The sequence below is a fragment of the Arachis stenosperma genome, chromosome 5, assembly GCF_014773155.1.
Source record: "Arachis stenosperma cultivar V10309 chromosome 5, arast.V10309.gnm1.PFL2, whole genome shotgun sequence".
Lineage (NCBI taxonomy): Eukaryota > Viridiplantae > Streptophyta > Magnoliopsida > Fabales > Fabaceae > Arachis > Arachis stenosperma.
In genome coordinates this window covers 122,068,572-122,088,751 of record NC_080381.1, presented here as the reverse complement: position 1 = coordinate 122,088,751, position 20,180 = coordinate 122,068,572, and the positions used below count along the sequence as shown (strand labels likewise).

The window sequence follows — 20,180 nt, the reverse complement described above, 5'->3', positions numbered from 1 at the left end:
GGGGAGCAACTCGAAAGTATGGAGGTCAAAAGGTAAATCATGACCTTTCTTTGCTAGAATTAGCTTCTCGAAAAAGTATGGTTCCAAATTTCCAATGAACCAGATGGATACAATTTACCATATTATAAATATCTTCAAGGAGAGTAGCACACGGATGGTGGAGAGGTGAGCCATCTTTGATGAAATTTATGGCCATCAATGAATTTGATTCAATGATGATTTTGTATTGTATGAAAAAAAAGGTTGGAGACAAAAATAGCATATATCTTAAAACCAAAATCATACTTCTAACGTTTTATAGAGATTGAATGTATTATCATAAATCAATGGAAAAATTCTTGCATAAGCACAAGATTTATATATTATATATTTTGCAATTTGCATTGACATTACATTACATGAGATGAAACAAGGATGTGTAACCAAGAATACAAGGCACTTATTTGTTCATGACTTCATGCTAAAACCATACAAACCCTTACTCTTGCTTAAGCTACATCAAACAACACATATAGCCAGACATATTATGTTTATTAATTAATTAATATTTGTGATTCTTACCACCAAGGTCAATATATAGTAACTTGGGCCATGATCACCTGTAGTTGCGGTATGTTGGGGTATACATGCAGCTCTCTGCATACTTCACAAGATTCTCAGGACGAGGAAGGCGTGTTGCCAACCCTATTAAAACAACGACTTATTAATAATTAATAAAATTCTGAAAACCAAATCGGTATTTGAATTGGTGAATTTATCAGAAGTCTACAAATTTAACTAAAGTATTCTTTTTAAACAATTCATTTATTTTTAAAACTAACTTTTCCTAAAAAAAAATATTGATTTAATAAAAATATTGTGTATATCAAAAATCAGTCATTATGTATTTATGTATAAATACATATATTGTTTAATTGTACTTCAATATATATTCTATATAGATAACTGATTTTTCTGTCATATCATAGTTTGTTGATTCAATTGGTTCACCTATTTTCAAGTAAGTGATCGATTTTTGGTTAACTCGGTTTACATTTAATTAGATATTGAAGTGAAATGATGCATGAATAATAAGAGTGTTCTTTTTTTTTTGAAGGCATACCTAGTTCATATGCCTTGGCAGCAACATTTGCAGCTATATTAGCCGAAATTGTTCTTATGTTAGAAAATGGCGGGTAAATCAAACCCTTCTTGTAGTCCTCCTCTGCCACTAGTTTAGCCAACGCTTCCGCTGAACACAAGAATGTAAATCATTCATCATCAAATTATTTCACATGATTTGATCCTTAACCATTCATTCTTTTCAACGTGACTACTACTTACATGCTGCCAGAAGCATATCATCATGTACTCGGATCGCTCCGGAGATCACCAACCCCAAACCAAAGCCAGGGAAGATGTAAGCATTGTTCGCCTAATTTGACAAAACCCAAGAATTGAATCAGATATGATGTTGTGTTATGTTGTGTTGTTTAACCAAGAGGAAGAGGATTACAAAATTCAAAGGTGAGGACTTAGATGCAGCCGTTTTCATATGAAATTGATAGTTCAAAACTGTTAGATGAGAATTTAGACAAATATATTAAATTATTTGACCATTCTCAACTAACAACTTCACGTGAAGACAACTACACGTGAGTTTTCACCAATTCAACACCTGGCCGGAGTAGTAAACTTTTCCTTCGTACTCAAAAGGATCAAATGGACTCCCACTAGCAAAAATCGCACGGCCCTGTGTAGAAGACGAATCAAAGAATTAAGACTAGACATTGAAGCAAAGGGCTTTCAAGTTTCAACCACATAAGAAACGGATAGATGTGGTTATCAATCATTTTGTTTTTACCTCACTCCATTGGTAAGCCTCTTCGGCTGTGCACTCGGATTGCGAAGTTGGATTCGAGAGGGCCATAACAAGAGGTTTCTGCAGGCCAAGCATGATAGAGACTCAATTGATAAATAAGATTGTATATCTATGTAAACAAGTACAAGAGAAGGAGGGAAAAAAAGAGTTTACTTCATTGATTGAAGACACAGCTTCAATGACTTCCTTTGTGAATGTTTTTCCAACTCCTGATGATCCAATCAAAACTGTAGGCTTGATTACCTGAACATGTGAACCAATCAAGGTTAGAGACATTTGTTTTACACAATCATTTTATTGTCTGATCTAATGAGGCCTTACAATGTTAGACCAAATTGATTTTGGTAACATGTTTAACAGACATATTCCGATACCTTAACAGCTTCTAAGAGAGTTCCAACTGGCTCATGATCATGAGCCCAAGGCTTCTTGAAGTGTTGAAGCGAGTTCTGTCTTGAACCAACAATTAATCCCTGAAAAAGAGAAAAAGAAATGAAACAGTTTGTTATTAAAGAAGGAAAATTAAACTAAAAAGTAGAGTATTATCATGGTTTTTCAACTACCTTTGAGTCTACAAGCCATATCTTCTTGCGAGTTTCCTCTATCGGTTTCTTTGTCTGCACAAAGAAATAGAATAGCCCCATAGATTGTAATTTAAAATTCACTCCATAAATCAATATAAGACTACTGTGTCAGCAATGAAGATTGAAGTCTTTATTATTATTATCACCTGCTTTGACATCTCAAGAGCTATAAGTTCTGCTATTCCAGTTCCTGCCTGAAATCATGGCAAAAACATAAGATGAATTAACTAGTCAAGTGCAAATATATACATATATAAAGGATATTTTAAAAGTAGAAAATAGAAATAGTATCTGTTTTCACTCTTTTTCCCCCCAGATACCAAGCAAGCTTTTATGATTGTCAATTTATTACCTCGCCGGCACCGAGGAACAGGAAAGTGTGGTCGGCCAAAGTTCCACCAATCAGCTTCAATGCTGCCACGACCCCGGCAAGAACAACAGATGCAGTCCCCTGAGATAGATTATAAAACATTCATGATTTGAAATTTTGAACCGAACAATCTTCATGGTATAGATGCTAAGATGCTACTTATAGTACCTGAATATCATCATTGAAGACTAGATGAGATGTGCCGTATTTCGCAAGCAACTCGAAAGCATTGTGATTTGCAAAATCTTCAAACTGCAGAAAAAACATTTAAGATAACAGAAACTCAATTGAGTGATTCAGGTTCATAACATCATAAAAACTTGTTTAAAATTCACAACCTGTACAAGAACTTTTTCGCCATAGTTTTGTTTTACAGCAGCCATGAACTCACTCAGAAGTTCAGAATATGCCTATATAGAAACCAGATATCATCAAAATCACTTCATATCAATGCAAATGAAAGTGATATGCAGATATCAAGGCATGTATGTAATTACACCAACCTGCCCAGTTGCTCTTTTCTGTCGAAGTCCGATGTAACACTCGTCGTTCAGCAAATTCTCATTGTTTGTCCCAACATCAATTGTGATAGGCAAACACTAACCGAACATAAACAGAGGAAATGAGACATATACAATGGTATAATGAGAAGAAAAAAGTTAGTAGAAGATTGAAAATGCATACTGCTGATGGACGAAGGCCTCCTAGTGCTGTGTACAAAGCCAATTTTCCAACAGGAATTCCCATTCCCTGAAATGAAACACATCTTACATAAACTATATGAAGCCTAAGTTACCTATTTTACTATACATCATGTTTTCATTGAATTAATGTATCTATATACTAAAAAGTAACAGCTTCAGATAAAACAGAATGATAGGAGTCTAGTAGTTATAGTAAATCAAGGAACGAATACCTGACATCCAAGGTCTCCGAGTCCTAAAATTCGCTCGCCATCTGTGACAACAATAACTTGAATACTCCTCTCAGGCCAATTTTTCAGTACCTCAAGGATCTTGCCCCTGAAAGAAAGCCAAAAGCTCTTATGATGATATGATACTGAATCAAACACAGTACAAAGTTGCATACAAGAAAGAAATATACTTCTCTTTCAAACTTATGTAAAGACCCTGAGGACGCTTGAAGATGCTCCCATATTTCTGGCAAGCCTCGCCGACGGTGGGAGTATACACAATTGGGAGCAGTTCCTCTACATTGTCAACAAGAAGCTTGTAAAACAGCCTTTCATTTGTTTCCTGCAACATGAAGATTTTTTTTTTGTCAGTTCAATAATAAGATTCAAGTTTTCATTTGGTCTTTCTTAAGTAGTGCTTTCGGTATCAAATATTTGCAATTATATATCACTTTCATTCATCCCAGGAAACAACCTTAATAGCATGAACTTAAAAAGTTAAAAACACAAATATACTATCTCATGCTGTGTAATTTAAACATGATGAGTTGAAAAACCTACCTGAAGTTCCATCATAGCCATGTATTTTTGTAAAGGGACCTGATATTGTCTGATGTTGTTCATCAGCTGTTTCCCCTGTGATCAAAAGTAGAAGAAATAATTAAAAAAAAAGAGAGAGAGAGAGAAAAGGAAAGAGTAAAAGTATACACTAACCACCTTAGAAAATTTAAGTTATATAAGACTTGTATTTCAAAACAAATTAAGCAGTGTTGCATGCAGTGATCATTGTAAATCACTCGGTTTGTGTAGTTCTACTGAATTTTTAATTAGATTTTTATAATTTAAAAATTTATAATTTAATCTTTATATTAAATAAAATTTTGTAATTTAATATTTATAATTGCTATTTTTTAGGAAAACAAAATAAGTCTAGAATATTTTTAAAAAAAATTACTAATTCATCTTATATCAAACACAAAAATTAATATTTAAAAAAATTATATATTTTTAAAAAAAAATATAGTTAAAAGGATTTAATTGAAAGTTTTATTTATTATAAATACTCAATTATAAATATTTAAATTATAAAAACTTAATTAAAATTATGATAAAACTATAAAAACCAATAGAGCAATTAATCCTTATATAACGATGATTGAGTTCAAACCTGAAGTTGCTGGGAGACAACTGTAGGAGGCAAGAGTCCACGGAGATAATGTGCATCCCTCTCTTTCTCAGTGAAAGCAAGTCCTTTGTTGTATTGTGGATCCCTCAGCAAAGTGTATCCACTATAATTTCATATCACAAATAAATACAGTTAATTAAAAAAGGAATAGTTATTAGCTAACTAAGAATCAAAATAAAAAACTTGATTTCATTCATGCAACTATTAGTAGTCACTTATAATTGTGCTATGTTTATAACTAATAATAGAAGCTATGAAGGTAAAATAAAAAAAGCAGAGAAAGCATACAAAGTTAGTTAATAACCGTTTTTTGAGACTGACCTGGCTACTGAGAAAGACCATGGGGTGACAAGCTGGTCCTCGGTGGCACGATCCTCGCCGTAGACATCCTCAACGCCGCCACTAACGGTGGATCTTGGGCTGAGATCAAGCACTGACTCACCCTCTCTCAAGGCCTTCAGTGTACTCTCCATGAATAATGATCTTCTTCCAACCACACAAAAAAAAGGTTGAGATATTTCTTTTTGCTCTCTAAAACAATGGCAATGTTTCACTGATTGTAATCACAACGCTTTTATAGTGATAAGACTGCACCACAATGAAAATCAATCATGGCTTGGTGATCAAAGTCAAGGGGAAGAAAATTCAACAAGTGGTTGTGTTTGTTTTATTAGTGTCGTTTTTTATTTGAAAAAGAAACATGTAACCATGTGAGTGACAGAGAATTAAAGGATATATAGTGTGAATAACATGCTAGTAGTACTTTTGTTACCTTAATAGATTAATCATCTTTTTTTCTCCCCCTTTTTTGTTGCTTTTGCATTATTTTATATGATAGTGGAGTTAGTCTTTTAATAATTATTTGTTATTGTACCAATTTTTGTTGTTTTTGGTATATACCATATATATTTGTTTTTTGGTATATATATATATATATATATATATATATATAGATATATATATATCTACATTAAAGCCATTGCTTATAAGATTTTTCAAGGTCTTTCAATTTTCATCTCTAATTGTTTTGACTGCCAGTATAGAAATTTTGTACATGAATCTCAACAGACATACCAATTATGAAATAAGTCATTGGCAACATCTTTTTTTTTTTAATTGGTTAATTATTAATATCAATGAACTTTTTTAAATTATTTTTTATTATAAATTCTAACCTCGAAATCCTAAATCCTTTTGAAAAACACAGTTAAAAAAATATTTTGTCAATAAAAAATAAAAAGTTAACTAATTAAAAATTAATTTTTTATACTTATCTTTTTTTTATTATACCATAAAAATCATATTACAGTTTATTTTTCTAATAACTAAAATTGTGCATCCATCTTATTTATAAGACATTTTTACAAAACCATATTTGAGGAGAATAAAAGGAGTATTACTAGAGTGAAGATAATTAAATTGCATATCATCAAGGGAAGAGGGAGATTGTAAAAGAAAGAGGGTTTTGTCTATCTGTATTCAACATTGGAGGGAAAATAAACAATTGAAGGACATGATTATTTGTCAACAAAATGCTTTAGCTACCTACTATGGTAAAAATTAAGCATGATCCATCGTTTATGGATAGCTAGTCATCATTGTCAAAATCAATAGGGATAAAATTTGGTTGAAAATGTTTAAAAAAAGGTTCATTCCAAAAGGAAACAAAAAAAAGCTTTATTTATAAACATAAAAAAATAGGAAAAAAAAAAAAGAAAAGGGGTTTGGTATTCTCTTGTTGGATGACCATTCTTTAAGAGGAAAAATTTATGATAAAAAGAGGTTTTTATGCAGAAAGAATTAAAAATTATATTTTATTTTAAAAAAAATAATAAAATTAAAAAGATATATATGCACTTCTTTAGAAACAATAAAACACGTGTTTTTCAAGTTAAACTCTATTTTAATTTTTGAAATTGATAAATTGTATTGATTTAGTTCTTAAAATTTTAATTGCATTAAATTAATTTTTCAGACAAAAAAAATGCACCAAGTTAATCCCTCTCCCATTTTTCGTCTCCGGAGCACTAACGCTATTAATGACATAACCAATTCTTACTATATTAGACATAATAGTAATTAGATGACATGGCATAAAAGTGTATTAGCTCTAATTTGGTACTTATTCTTTTTTATAACCCAAATTTTTTCTTCTACTTCTTTCTCTTTTTTTTCTTCTCATTTTTTTAGTTCTTCTTCTTTGTTATGCACTTTTCCAATTTTGGGATTATGCTTGCAACTGAAAATCAAAGTTCCATGCAATCAAACACAAAAATCTTCGGTCGAAATAGAGCATTGAGAGTTTCAAAATGGTCTGGGTGTGACTGCCATCCTATTTTTTAGTGGTCAACACTAGAGTTCAACCTTAACAAACCATTCTTTGGGAATGATTTTGTTTCAATGTGTTTAGAATTGATGTATAATAGAAGAAAAAAAATATCATTGTCAAATATTCAAGTTGTTAGTCCTGTTATAAACATAAAGTAAATTCTTTTTTTCAAATTGTTAGTTTTTAGGTTAATTAGAGGAGTTTTGCTAATATGTTATGCATTAGGAGCTTGATTAGGGTTAGAGTTGAATGTGGTAGAGGGTTTATTGTTGTGGGACAGGGGTTATTATCTCCAGGATTTGTTGATTTTATGTTGTTAGAAGATGAGGTATTATTGACAAAGACCGTGGGCTTATTATTAGGTTAATTGGGATTAGAGTTGGATGTGGTAGTAGGTTCATTGTGTTGGTTATTAGTACCAATATTTTTTTTTCTCCTCACTAACTTCTATGACGAAACAAAAGATTCTTACAGTGACAAACGAACTCTCTAGACGAGTGTATGATCTACGCATGTTCTAATAGTTTCCTAAAATCCTATTGTAACTACGAGTCATTAATTTCTGTCACTCATAGAGGAGAGAATTTTTTTTCTACATCACTGATGCAGAAGTTGAAGATGAAGAAAAGAGACCAAAGAGGAATAACGTTTTATTTCTCATCAAAGACAAACAATATTGTTTCAAGAAGTGTTTTACGTCAAATTATAAACGACATCATTTTTTTACGTTCAGCATGAGAAGAATTGGCCACGTTATTAATAGCGTCAATACTCTAGTGATAAAAAATAAGAGAAAAATTAATATGGTACATTTTCTAAAATTTGTAAGACTAATTTAGTATAATTAGGATCTCGAAAACTAAATTAATGCAATTTACTAATCTTGAAAATTAAAATGGGTTTAATTCCATATTTTCCACGTGTTAGTTAAAGGTTCATGCACTTGAAAAAAAAATGATTAGAAAGGAAAGTGGGACAGGGCTGCCAAATGAAATGAAACTAATTTAAAATATAAAAGGGATATTTAATTTCCATAATTAACAATGATGTAATTGGACCGTCATCATATGTAGAGGTGAACGTGAATCGGATCAAATCAGATATGGCCAAAATTTCAATCTAATCTGCACTAAAATCATTAGATCGATCAATATCCGTAGTTTTTAAGCTTGATCCGATCCAATCCGCACATTTACAGATCGGATCGAATCGGATAGCGAATATATCCGCAAACCACAAAAATATTTTTAAAAGATTATTTTTATTAAAAAATATCAATAAATTTTTTTTATTCTTTTAAATAAGTTTACTCTTAAAATAATATTAAATATATTTTTCTTAAAAAATAAACTAAAATAATACAACATATATGATAATTATTAGTTGAAATAAAACATAAAAAGAATATTTACTTATTAATTTCTTTATATTTGCGGATATGCGGATATGTGAATCGGATATTCGGGTACCTACACAAAATTCGCAATCCGATTCTATATTAGTGTGCAGATTTGATCTGATTCGATCTAATAGTCTTACAAATCAGATCTATATCTATAATTTTCAGATTGAATAGATAAATACCGCAGATTTACAGATCGAATATGATCCATGAACACCCCTAATCATAGAGACTTTGGGAGTGCGTTAACTTTAATCTCAATTTAAAAGGAAACTTTAGGGTAAGCCAAAAGATGATAGATGCTTATTAATTTTTTTTTCTTTTTAAAACAATAATACATGAAAACTTTCCCCGGCTGTTAATGAAATAAATATATTTTATATTTTATATCATATAAATTATCGTATTATGATATCATGACGGAGGGAGCATTTAGTTGAAATTTGATATAATTTTAATTTGTACCTCCAATATTATTGATCTTTCAGTGATTAATTTTAATTTAATATTAATTTTTTCAATGATTATTAAAGTTAATCTTACATAATATTTAATTAGTTGGTACGACCACACATGACAGCTGTGTATCGGATATTTTGGTGCAAAAGAATACTATTTTGTTTGTTTATGATATTGTTATGACATCCTTTTTGGTCCGCATCAATCAAGAACTTTGATACTATGTATCATGACTCATGAGCTTATCATCATAGATATATTGGATAAAAAAAAAACTGGTAGACAATAATTGTTGACGGTGTCCCATATCTTTATGCAAAACTATAGCCGATGTAACTTTTAATTAAACAAAAACTATAGCTCCTAAATTTTTTTAATAAAATCTTTAGTAAGAAGATGATATAGAATATGATAGAGTTTAGTTGGCTACAGTTCTAAATACCATACTAAGTGTGCTGTATTCAAGTCTTAGCTCTTCTATATTTACTATTTTTCTTTAAATAATTGATAAGACTAATGGACTATCATACTATTTTTTTTTTTTTAATTGAGTGGACTAATGTACTAATTAGAATGGACTTTTGTAAAGTAATCGACACAATAAAACTCATCATCATTATCATTATAACAATTAGTTTATTTTTTAATACTATTTATGTCTTATTAATTTTATTTTAATTTTTTTATACAACAATATTAAAATATTCTTTAACTATTGGCGTCATTTTATTGATGTAGACTAATAGAAAATTTTTACAAGTTTGCAAAGTCTTACTCTTTTAAACTGTTTTAAGTAATTATATTTTTTCATACCATCTTTAAAAAATTGAATAATTCTCTTATATTTAATTAATTTAGTATTATTTTATGCTTTGTTAGTTTCTTAATTAAATTTTTTCTAAAAAAAATATTCAATATTCAATAAATATTATAATTTTTAATATCTATCATATTGACTATAAAAACTTTAGTTTTAATTTAATTATTGAATATTTCAAATCATTCCAGACCCAAAAAATACCATTCTAAAATATTTTAAAATATTTATCTATAAAATTATTTATTTATTATCATCTTAGTTATAAACTCTAAAAAAAGTTATATTTATAAAATTTGTTTTTTATATAAATATTATTATGTATTTTTTATGTTGTTTTAGCCTCCTCAAAAATATTTTTAAAACTCTAACACTAAGTTGGATTTAGTTTGAAAATTACTTGATCACCTAATTTTATTGTTTTAACTAATAACATTACAATTTTTTCTAAATTTTCAGCTTAAGAAATATTGTTTTAACCAATAACATTACAAGTTTTTCTAAATTTTCAGTTAATTTCTTAAGCTACAAAAATAATATGGCATGTACATTTAGTTGGGTCAACTACAAATTTAGACATGTTATATTCCTATCATATCATAGTATCACACATCCTATAATAATGCATAGAAGTTAAGAAGGTTTGAGGGTCATAAGAATTTCATTAATTAATTATTAATATTTAAAAATAGGAATAAAATATATTGTTAAATTAATAAACTAACAGTTTGTTTAAAAACTTTTAATGATACATAATTGAATGAATTCTATTAAAAATTGAATTTCAATCATAATTAAATTAAATTTTGGTGTTTAAAGTGAATGAATAAAATCACATAATTAAATTGAACTCCAATGTTCGAAATATTTATTGAATGAATTAAAGTTTTATACTGGACAACTTTACGTACTCTTCGTTAACATAACATTATATTTAAATAATAAATATATTTATTTATTAAATTATATGACATAATTAAAAAGATTATATTTTTAATTAATTTTTTCAATTAAAAATTGATCATCTCTTTCAAAAAAAATAAAAATTGGATTAATCTAAAAGCATTCATTTAAAAACAAAGTTATTAACCGAACAAAATAAATCATAATTGTCATAACTGAACTGATAATTGAACCGGTCAGGTTATTGATTTACTGGTTGAACTAACAGAACCGGTCTTACGTAAATAAAAAATAAAAATAATCACAAATCTAAAATTAAAATTTAAAATACATATTTTTACTATTATTTTAAAAAGAATCAAATTTCAACAAATTATTGTAACACCTTACTACACAGAGTTGTACGCTTAAGTCGTAGAAAAGAGGTAGTGTGGTGTTACGGACCTCTAATCATAAAATACATACGTATAATAGTGGAAAAATATAATATACTGGGAGTCTTGAAAAACGGGTAAAGCAAAATCGCAAAATAAAAAGCGCAACACTCAAGAAACGGAATAACTTGCGCGCTAAAAAACCTAAAGATCGTAGATATAAATAAGCGAAGAGTGGATAGATAGTCAAGAATACAACATAACTAGCTCCTAACTCAGCCTGCGAAGCCAAGGTTGGCTGGAGAATATTTACATACATATACAAGTATCCCAAAATACCCAAAATACAAAAATACAACCTTAACTCTCCTTTAACCTCTATGAGGGATAAAATAATCAAGTTTCTTGGAGAGAAAGCTAAGTACATATATATACAAACTGATAATCAAAAGAACCCAGGGACTACTCCGCTTCAAGAATCCAGACACCTAGCGAGGAGCCTCTCGACCTGCATCTGAGAACAACAACACAGTATGGGGTGAGAATCGGAGGTTCTCAGCATGGTAAATGTGCCACACATATAACATATAAGGTATTGGGAATGCCAGAGGCAATCCTAGAACGCCAGAGGCAATCCTAGAACGCCATCACTCAATCATAAAGCTTATATCTAAACGGAATCCATGAAAAGGGTAGGTATTCTAAGGAATTCTAAACTTATCTACTTAAACTTAACTATAACACCGAACCGATCCACCTTTCCTCCGCTCCTCCATCACCAATGATTTAGCAGAGACAAACAACCAAACAATTTCAAACACAAGTAGTAAACAGGTAGTGCAGGTAACAAATATAACAGTTAGCATATTATATATTCAGTTAGGCAATCCCAAGTAATGCATAACAGACAAAACAAACAGAATGCACATGATGTATGTCTGTCCTATAGCTGATGAGGCTCATTTATCGGTTATATATCCAGCCAACCCGATAAGTTCGAAAACCTTAGATTGTCCTTCGTCGCGCATCCCCATGAGTCTATGCATAGATTTCTCATTTATTCATCATTTATACAATCATTCATTTATTTATATCTTACTCAATGGGGGATATCAATTCCCAAGAATTTATACGTGCCCGGTCACCCTTACGACGTAAGGTCAACAGAGTATCGAGTTTCAACCTGAAACACGTGGTGGCAAGCCATGGTTCTGTTACCCAGGAAAACTCGTATCTCATATATCATTAAATTTATAAGCCGCATAATATTCAAACCATTCACATTCATCATAGAATCATTCATCTTAGCCATAGCAACATGTATTCATTTAGCTTTCACATCATTCTCTTATAATTCATCACGTTTACCCTTTTCTTTATCCCCAAGTTACCTCAATTTCCTAGCTTCAACTAATTACTAAGCTTACTAATAAGGTCTAGGGTTAAAAGGGTAAAAATAGAGGCTTAGAGGTTCGAAACCATGTTTGAATAATAAAAATACAAGTGCTGGAAAAACAAAGTGTGTACGTGCGCACAATTTGTGAAAAGCAGAGCGTGTGCGTACGCACGAAGGTGTATATGTGCACACTAGCCAGGAACTACAAGGTGTGCGTGCGCCTCACATGTGTAAGCGCTACCAGCAGTATGCGTGCCCCTGTGTGTGCGTGCGCACCATGGCGTGCGTATGCACATTTTCTGTAAAATACCAGGTGTGCATACGTACGCACAAGTTGTTGCTACTGCTGGGTGCATGCGCACATCAGTGTGCGTAGACACACACCAGAAATCCTGATTCTGCTGCACTTTAAAAATTTTTAGTTTTGTGCACAAGATTTTCGGCGTCCATAACTTTCTCTACAAAATTCAGTTTTCTACAAAATTTATACTATTCTCAAGCTTATAAAACCCTATTTGATTTGAAACAAATCCATCTTCATCTAAAATTATAGATTCGAGTTATGGACCACCAAAATTCATTAAAATTAATTTTTTCCAAAAATTACCAAACTCCTATTTTTACCAAAACCTCATTCCATATCTGAACATTTCACAACCAAAGCATTACCAATACACAACTCCACACCTTCCATTCATTTTACAACACACCACATCCAATATTCTCAATCATTCAATAACTCCCTGCAAATACACATACACCTTCACAATTCCTCAACCCAAATCAATGACAAATATACTCACGTATATACATAGTTCTCTTGTCACACATACCAACATATACACTTAACCCTTTTATTCAATAATTACCAACAATAAATACTCCACACCACTCTCATGAATGGCTTAACATTTACATCAAGAATTGCTAATTTATATCAAATACACTAAGTCAACTTCCATCAAACTCAATTGAATTCATCATCAAACACCAACACCACACTTTCAACAAAATCATCAATCACTACTCATTCTCAATATCATTTAATAAATCCATCAAAGTTACTAAACATCAACATAAATACACATTTCAACTTAGCCTAGGGTCGTCTAGCCTAAGTTTTTACAGAGCATTACATATTAAACACGCGAAACCTAAACCATATCTTGGCTGATTTCCGTGTTGGTCCAAGGCAACACTTAAGTCATACACACAGCCCCACAATTCACAAAACCACCAAGACCTTGACGCCAATCCTTCACCAAACCTTCAAATGTCCACAATTCAATCCCAATACTTGTATATATACACCTAGTTCACACCTATCATACATATATGATTCAAAATTCAGAATTCACCTACTCAAAACCAAGAATTGGCCAAGGCAAGAATCCTCAACCGTACCCACGGACCAAGAGAGCTAAAACCCACAAGCTCTACAAGCTAATTTAAACCTATGATGAGTTTGGAAAACTCCAAATTCAATTTGATGATGATCAAATAATATTAAAACAATTAACTACAAAATTATTAAGTAGATTTTCAAGTTATATTTGCTTATTAATAATTTTGTTATTTTGCAGATGATGTATATTGGGCATAAAAGCAAATCAAAGCCAAATTATGCTAAGAAAATATAATCAACATTGTGCAAAATTGTTATGTTGAGTGGCTGAATTATTTACTGGGCTAGGAAAACCAATTTGAAGCCAACAAGGTGGTTGGTCCGAAACCAAAAAGAAAATGGGGCACAATGTTTTCATTACTCATTTAACACAATGAAATTCATTTCTTTAATTAAATTATTGCATGCTTCAACGGATCCCACTATCATCATTTGATGGATTTCAAATTTTGATTTAACGCACTTAATGCAGACATTGGAAATAGGAAAGAGAAAATGCAAAGTGATTTGATGGCATCAAGTGTAGCTTACATGCTACTATACTAGAAGCATGGGGAGTTAATCTTAATTGATTTCTTTTGATAACACTCATTACTCCCATAGCTTTGCTTTTCTTTCTACTCTCTTCTCTCTCCTCAGACTCGGTCACTTCAATCAGGAAAACATGGAAGCATTTGCAAGTTATCAGAGGCAAGAAGAAGAAGCTAGAAGCCATTGTGATGATGGCGGTAAGAAAAAGAAAATCTGAAGTATGGTGTGGCTGAGATCCTTCCACTAATGGTAAGAAGTGGTGAGAAAATCTCAAACTTTCCATACCCGAAAATGGAAGAAGATCCATTCGGTCAGAGAAAAAAGATCCTTAGAGGCATGGCTCGTCTCTACTTTTGATCAACCACCACAGGAGGTAGCTACTGTAGCTACGTGGAGGAAGAGGCAGAAGTTAGAGCAGATAGAGCTGTCATCATCAAGAACTCATCAAGGGCTAGGAATCCTTCTTGGAGTGCAAGTCAAGATGGAAGGCCCGGATTGATGAAGATTGGTGATAAAGGAATACTCAGAGGTAATTGCATGTTGAATTTTACATTCGGTTATCTCTCCTCTCTTTCTGGGCGAACCAGTTTTTGCATGAAGAAGAAGAAGTTTAGCTTGGTTCAAGAGTTTCAACCTTAGAGACTTCCCCTTCTATAAATAAGGGAGAACAGCCAGGGCTTGAGGCAAGGAGAAAAGGAAAAGAGTGAAAGCACAGTGTTCTCATAGCTACCTAAGCTAACAGAAGTTCTTCTCCTTCAATGTTCTTTATTTTGTATTTTTCTGTTTAGTTTTGTCTGTCTTGAGTCTCATGGAAAAAAGGCAAACAGTGAGGTTTGTATGAAAAATCTATAGAGAGGAAAAAAGCAGAGTGTACAAAATTAAAAGAAAAAGTCATAGATGTCCTTAGAGGTCCTTTGTACATCTGTGTTGTGTTTCATGATTCTGTGGGAATCCTCTTGCAAGTTGGGTTAGCACTTAGCAGTTGAAAGCTTGGTAGGTGACCAAGTCAAGTTCAGGATTGGGTTAGATTCTGGACTTGTCCCAGATAGGAAGGGTAGTTCCTAGGGAGAATTGGTGTTTGTAATCAAGATGATTATAGTGAAATTCCATCATTGTTGTGATGGAGACTGGATGTAGGCTGCATGGCACTTGGCAACTGAACCAGGATACTTCTTGGTGTGATTCTCTCTCTCTCTCTCTTCTACTCCATTTCTGTTTCTACTACATAGGAGATAAAACTGAAAAAGATCTCTTGCCTGGTTATGGGACAAAAAGAAAAAATCTCGTGGCTAGATACGAGACAAAAAGCAAAAAGTCTCCTGAAGTTATTTCAAAGGCCAGCAAGAGTTGTTAAGCAAAAAAGGGGGCTAAGATTCAACCCCCCTTCTCTTAGCCATTGATAACCATCAATTGGTATCAGAGCTTAGTCTCAAAGAGATCAAGCTTTGCAGCTTGGAGAAAAGATCCAGATGGCAGAGAACAGTGGCTCAAGCCTGGTGTCCTACAATCTAACAGAAGGACAGTCAAGCAACAGACCTCCTCTTTTCAATGGGAAAAACTACACCTATTGGAAGGAGAGAATGAAGATTTTTGTGCAAGCAGTAGATTACAGACTGTGGAAGATCATCGTAGAGGGTCCTCAATTTCCAACCACCACAAGTGCTGAAGGAGTAGTCTCTCTTAAAGCCGAAGCCAGTTGGATCGAAGAAGACAGAAAGAAGGTGGAGCTCAATGTCAAGGCTATCAACCTGCTCAACTATGCAATCAGCTTCGAGGAATACCGATGGGTATCACGATGCACAACGACAAAGGAAATCTGGGACAAACTTCAAGTAACTCATGAAGGAACCACCATTGTGAAAAAGACCAAGATAGATATGCTGAACAGAGAGTATGAAATATTCACAATGAATGAAGGAGAATCTATTGATGAATTGTTTGAAAGATTCAACATCATCATTGTTGGCTTGGATGCTATGGGGATCAAGTATCCTGAATCTGTGCTTGTGAGAAGAGTGTTGAGATGTCTCAAAAAAGAGTGAAAAACTAAGGCATTAATAATATCTGAGAGCAGTAGTCTTGATTCTATGACATATGATGATCTGAGAGGAAATCTACTTCCTTTTGAAAACACTTATTTAAAAAAAGATTCAAAAAGAAAATGAATAGCTCTTACATCTGTTTCTAACTCCCTGGATGATGAATCCAGTGACAGTTCTTCTGAAAATGAATTTGTTTTGTTTGCAAAAAAAAATTCAGAAAAATGGTGAAGCTCAAGGAAAGAAGCAAGGGAAGCAGCTCAAGAAAACAGAAGAAAAACTTCAACAAGGTGACATGCTATAACTGCAAAGAGACCGGGCATTTCAAATCATATTGCCCTAAGTTGAAGAAAGAGGAGAAGCCAAAGAAGGGAAAGAAGAAAGGACTGATGGGTTCCTGGAAGGACTTGGAAAACGACTCAGAAGATGATGATGAATCAGAAACCAAGTCCTAACCATGTCTCATGGCAGATCACGTTGAATAGGTAGTATTTCATAACCTTGACACTGAAGATCTTCATCTTATGATAGACCACCTTTCTGAAAAAAATTAGATGATTCTTACTTGATAACCAAGATCTTGAACAATAAATCACCATTCTTAAAGCTGAAAATGGCTTTCTCAAGGAAAAATTAAGGGAGGTTGAAGCTGTTGTTGAACTTGTTGAAGAAAATAAGCAGTTAAAAGCCCAACTTAAAAGCTGTGAAAGCAATCATTCTGTTGTTGCATATGTAAAATGTTTTAAAGAAAATGAAGAGTTGCTTAAAGAGGTTAAAAGGCTTAAAGAAGACCTAGCCAAGTTCACTTACAGTTCTAAAAATCTAAATCAAATCTTGGCTAGTCATAAACCTCTCTATGATAAAGCTGGTCTGGGTTTTCATAAAACTTCCAAATCTGTTGAAAAACCTTTTTTGAAAATGTGGCTTCATCTTCTAATGATACAAGATTTCAAAACCCAACAAGCTTTAGCAAAACAGCAACTCCAAGATTTTGTAGACTATGCAATAGGAATGGCCATTTTCCCATTCAATGTTTCTTTGGTAAAAGAATGATTGGTAACAAAGTTTTCAAAGTTGTTTTTTTACTACAATAGATTGGGACATATAAGATGGTTTAACGTGAAAGGATCCAAGAAGATTTGGATACCTAAGGTCACTTGAGCTCATTTTGTAGGTATGCCTAGCATCCAAGTGAAAGGACAATATGTGGTACATGGACAGCGGATGCTTGATGAGCAGATAATTTATCCGCTTTTTGGCATTGTTTTTAGTATGTTTTTAGTATGTTTTAGTTAGTTTTTAGTATATTTTTATTAATTTTTAGTTAAAATTCACTTTTCTGGACTTTACTATGAGTTTTTGTGTTTTTCTGTGATTTCAAGTATTTTCTGGCTGAAATTGAGGGTCCTGAGCAAAAATCTGATTCAGAGGCTGAAAAGGACTGCAGATGCTGTTGGATTCTGACCTCCCTGCACTCGAAGTGAATTTTCTGGAGCTACAAAAGCCCAATTGGCGCGCTCTCAATGGCTTTGGAAAGTAGACATTCTGGGCTTTCCAGCAATGTATAATAGTTCATACTTTGCCCGAGATTTGATGGCCCAAACCGGCATTGCAAATCAGCTTCAGAATTCCCAGCGTTTAACGCCGGAACTGGCATAAAAATTGGAGTTAAACGCCCAAACTGGCATAAAAGCTGGCGTTTAACTCCAGAAAAAGTCTCTACACATGAAAGCTTCAATGCTCAGCCCAAGCACACACTAAGTGGACCCCGGAAGTGGATTTTTACGTCATTTACTCATTTATGTATACCCTAGGTTACTAGTTCACTATTAATAGGATCTTTTGACATTGTATCTACACCTTATGACACTTTACACGTTTCTCATTGTATCTTCTACGGCATGAGTCTCTAAACCCCATGGTTGGGGGTGAGGAGCTCTGCTGTGTCTTGATGGATTAATGCAATTATTATTGTTTTTAATTCAATCATGCTTGCTTCCATTCTAAGATATCACTTGTTCTTAAACCTGATGAATGTGATGATCCGTGACACTCATCATCATTCTCAACTATGAACGTGTGCTTGACAACCACCTCCGTTCTACCTTAGATTGAGTAGATATCTCTTGGATTCTTTAATCGGAATCTTCGTGGTATAAGCTAGAATTGATGGCGGCATTCAAGAGAATCCGGAAGGTCTAAACCTTGTCTATGGTATTCTGAGTAGGATTCAAGGATTGAATGACTGTGACAAGCTTCAAACTCCTGAGGGCTGGGTGTTAGTGACAGACGCAAAAGAATCACTGGATTCTATTCCAACCCGATTGAGAACCGACAGATGATTAGCCGTGCTGTGACAGAGCGCGTTGAACATTTTCACTGAGAGGATGGGAGGTAGCCATTGACAACGGTGAAACCCTACATACAGCTTGCCATGGAAGGAGCCTTGCGTGTTTGAAGAAGAAGACAGTAGGAAAGCAGAGGTTCAGAAGACAGAGCATCTCCAAAACCTCAACCTGTTCCCCATTACTGCAAAACAAGTACTTATTTCATGTTCTTTTGCTTTTTACAATCAACCCTGATAATTATTGATATCCTGACTAAGAGTTACAAGATAACTATAGCTTGCTTCAAGCCGACAATCTCCGTGGGATCGACCCTTACTCACGTAAGGTATTACTTGGACGACCCAGTGCACTTGCTGTTAGTTGTGCGGGATTGCAAAAGTATGATTGCAATTTCGTGCACCAAGTTTTTGGCGCCGTTGCCGGGGATTGTTGAGTTTGGACAACTGACGGTCTATCTTGTTGCTTAGATTAGGACTGTTTTATTTTTGTTGGTTTAGAGTCTTTTAATTGAGTTTAGTTTCATATTTTAAGTTTGGTGTCAATTGCATGCTTTTGTTTTCCTTTTAATTTTTCGAATTTGCATGTTCTTAGTCCTTTCTTGTTCTTTAAAAATTCTAAGTTTGGTGTCTACTTTGTGTTTTTCCTTTAAAATTTTCGAAAATTTGTGTTTGATTTTCTAAAAATTTTAAGTTTGGTGTCATTTTGTTGTTTTTCTCTTTCCTCTTTTCATAAATCAAATCTTTTTCAAAATAATTTTCAATCATATATTTTCAATTGCTAATTCCAAAATCTTTTTAATTAACTAATTGATTTGGTTCTCATTTGCTTTGATCTTATTTTCTTTTAATTTTCGAAATTTTATTTTCCATTTATTTTATTTTATTTTTTTTCGGTCACTTTTAGTAAAAAAAAAAATATACTTTACTTGTGAATCCATATCATATTCCCTTTCTCCATTATGGACCTAAGTGGAATTGAATAGTCCAGAAGGACTCTGGGGTCATATGCTAACCCCATTACAGCTGCATATGGGAGTAGCATCTGTATACCTCCCATCAAAGCAAGCAGCTTTGAGCTAAATCCTCAACTCATTATCATGGTGCAGCAAAATTGCCAGTATTCCGGTCTTCCACAGGATGAACCTACTGAGTTTCTGGCACAGTTCTTACAAATTGCTGACACAGTACGTGATAAAGAGGTGGATCAGGATGTCTACAGACTATTACTGTTTCCATTTGCTGTAAAAGATCAAGCTAAGAGGTG

General features: G+C 32.8%; 1 protein-coding gene across 2 annotated transcripts; it reads right to left on the bottom strand.

The window, feature by feature from the left end:
- Positions 1-327: 327 nt before the first annotated feature.
- On the bottom strand, positions 328-5,534 carry LOC130982359 (NADP-dependent malic enzyme). Of its 2 annotated transcripts, XM_057906332.1 has the most exons (19): positions 5,236-5,521; positions 4,897-5,017; positions 4,290-4,364; positions 3,920-4,071; positions 3,732-3,837; positions 3,500-3,565; positions 3,319-3,414; positions 3,154-3,225; positions 2,984-3,067; positions 2,798-2,896; positions 2,592-2,639; positions 2,425-2,478; positions 2,236-2,334; positions 2,015-2,104; positions 1,844-1,921; positions 1,658-1,732; positions 1,324-1,414; positions 1,103-1,231; positions 328-684 (listed from the first exon to the last, which is right to left on the bottom strand). In XM_057906332.1, exons 1-19 carry the CDS (start codon positions 5,385-5,387, stop codon positions 596-598), a joined length of 1,776 nt encoding a protein of 591 aa, XP_057762315.1. In that variant the 5' UTR covers positions 5,388-5,521; the 3' UTR covers positions 328-595. The 2 variants fall into 2 exon arrangements, 1 of the variants encoding a protein (XP_057762315.1); XR_009087151.1 differs by lacking the exons at positions 328-684; positions 1,103-1,231 and having other exon boundaries at positions 1,496-1,732; positions 5,236-5,534.
- Between the last annotated feature and the right edge of the window lie 14,646 nt (positions 5,535-20,180).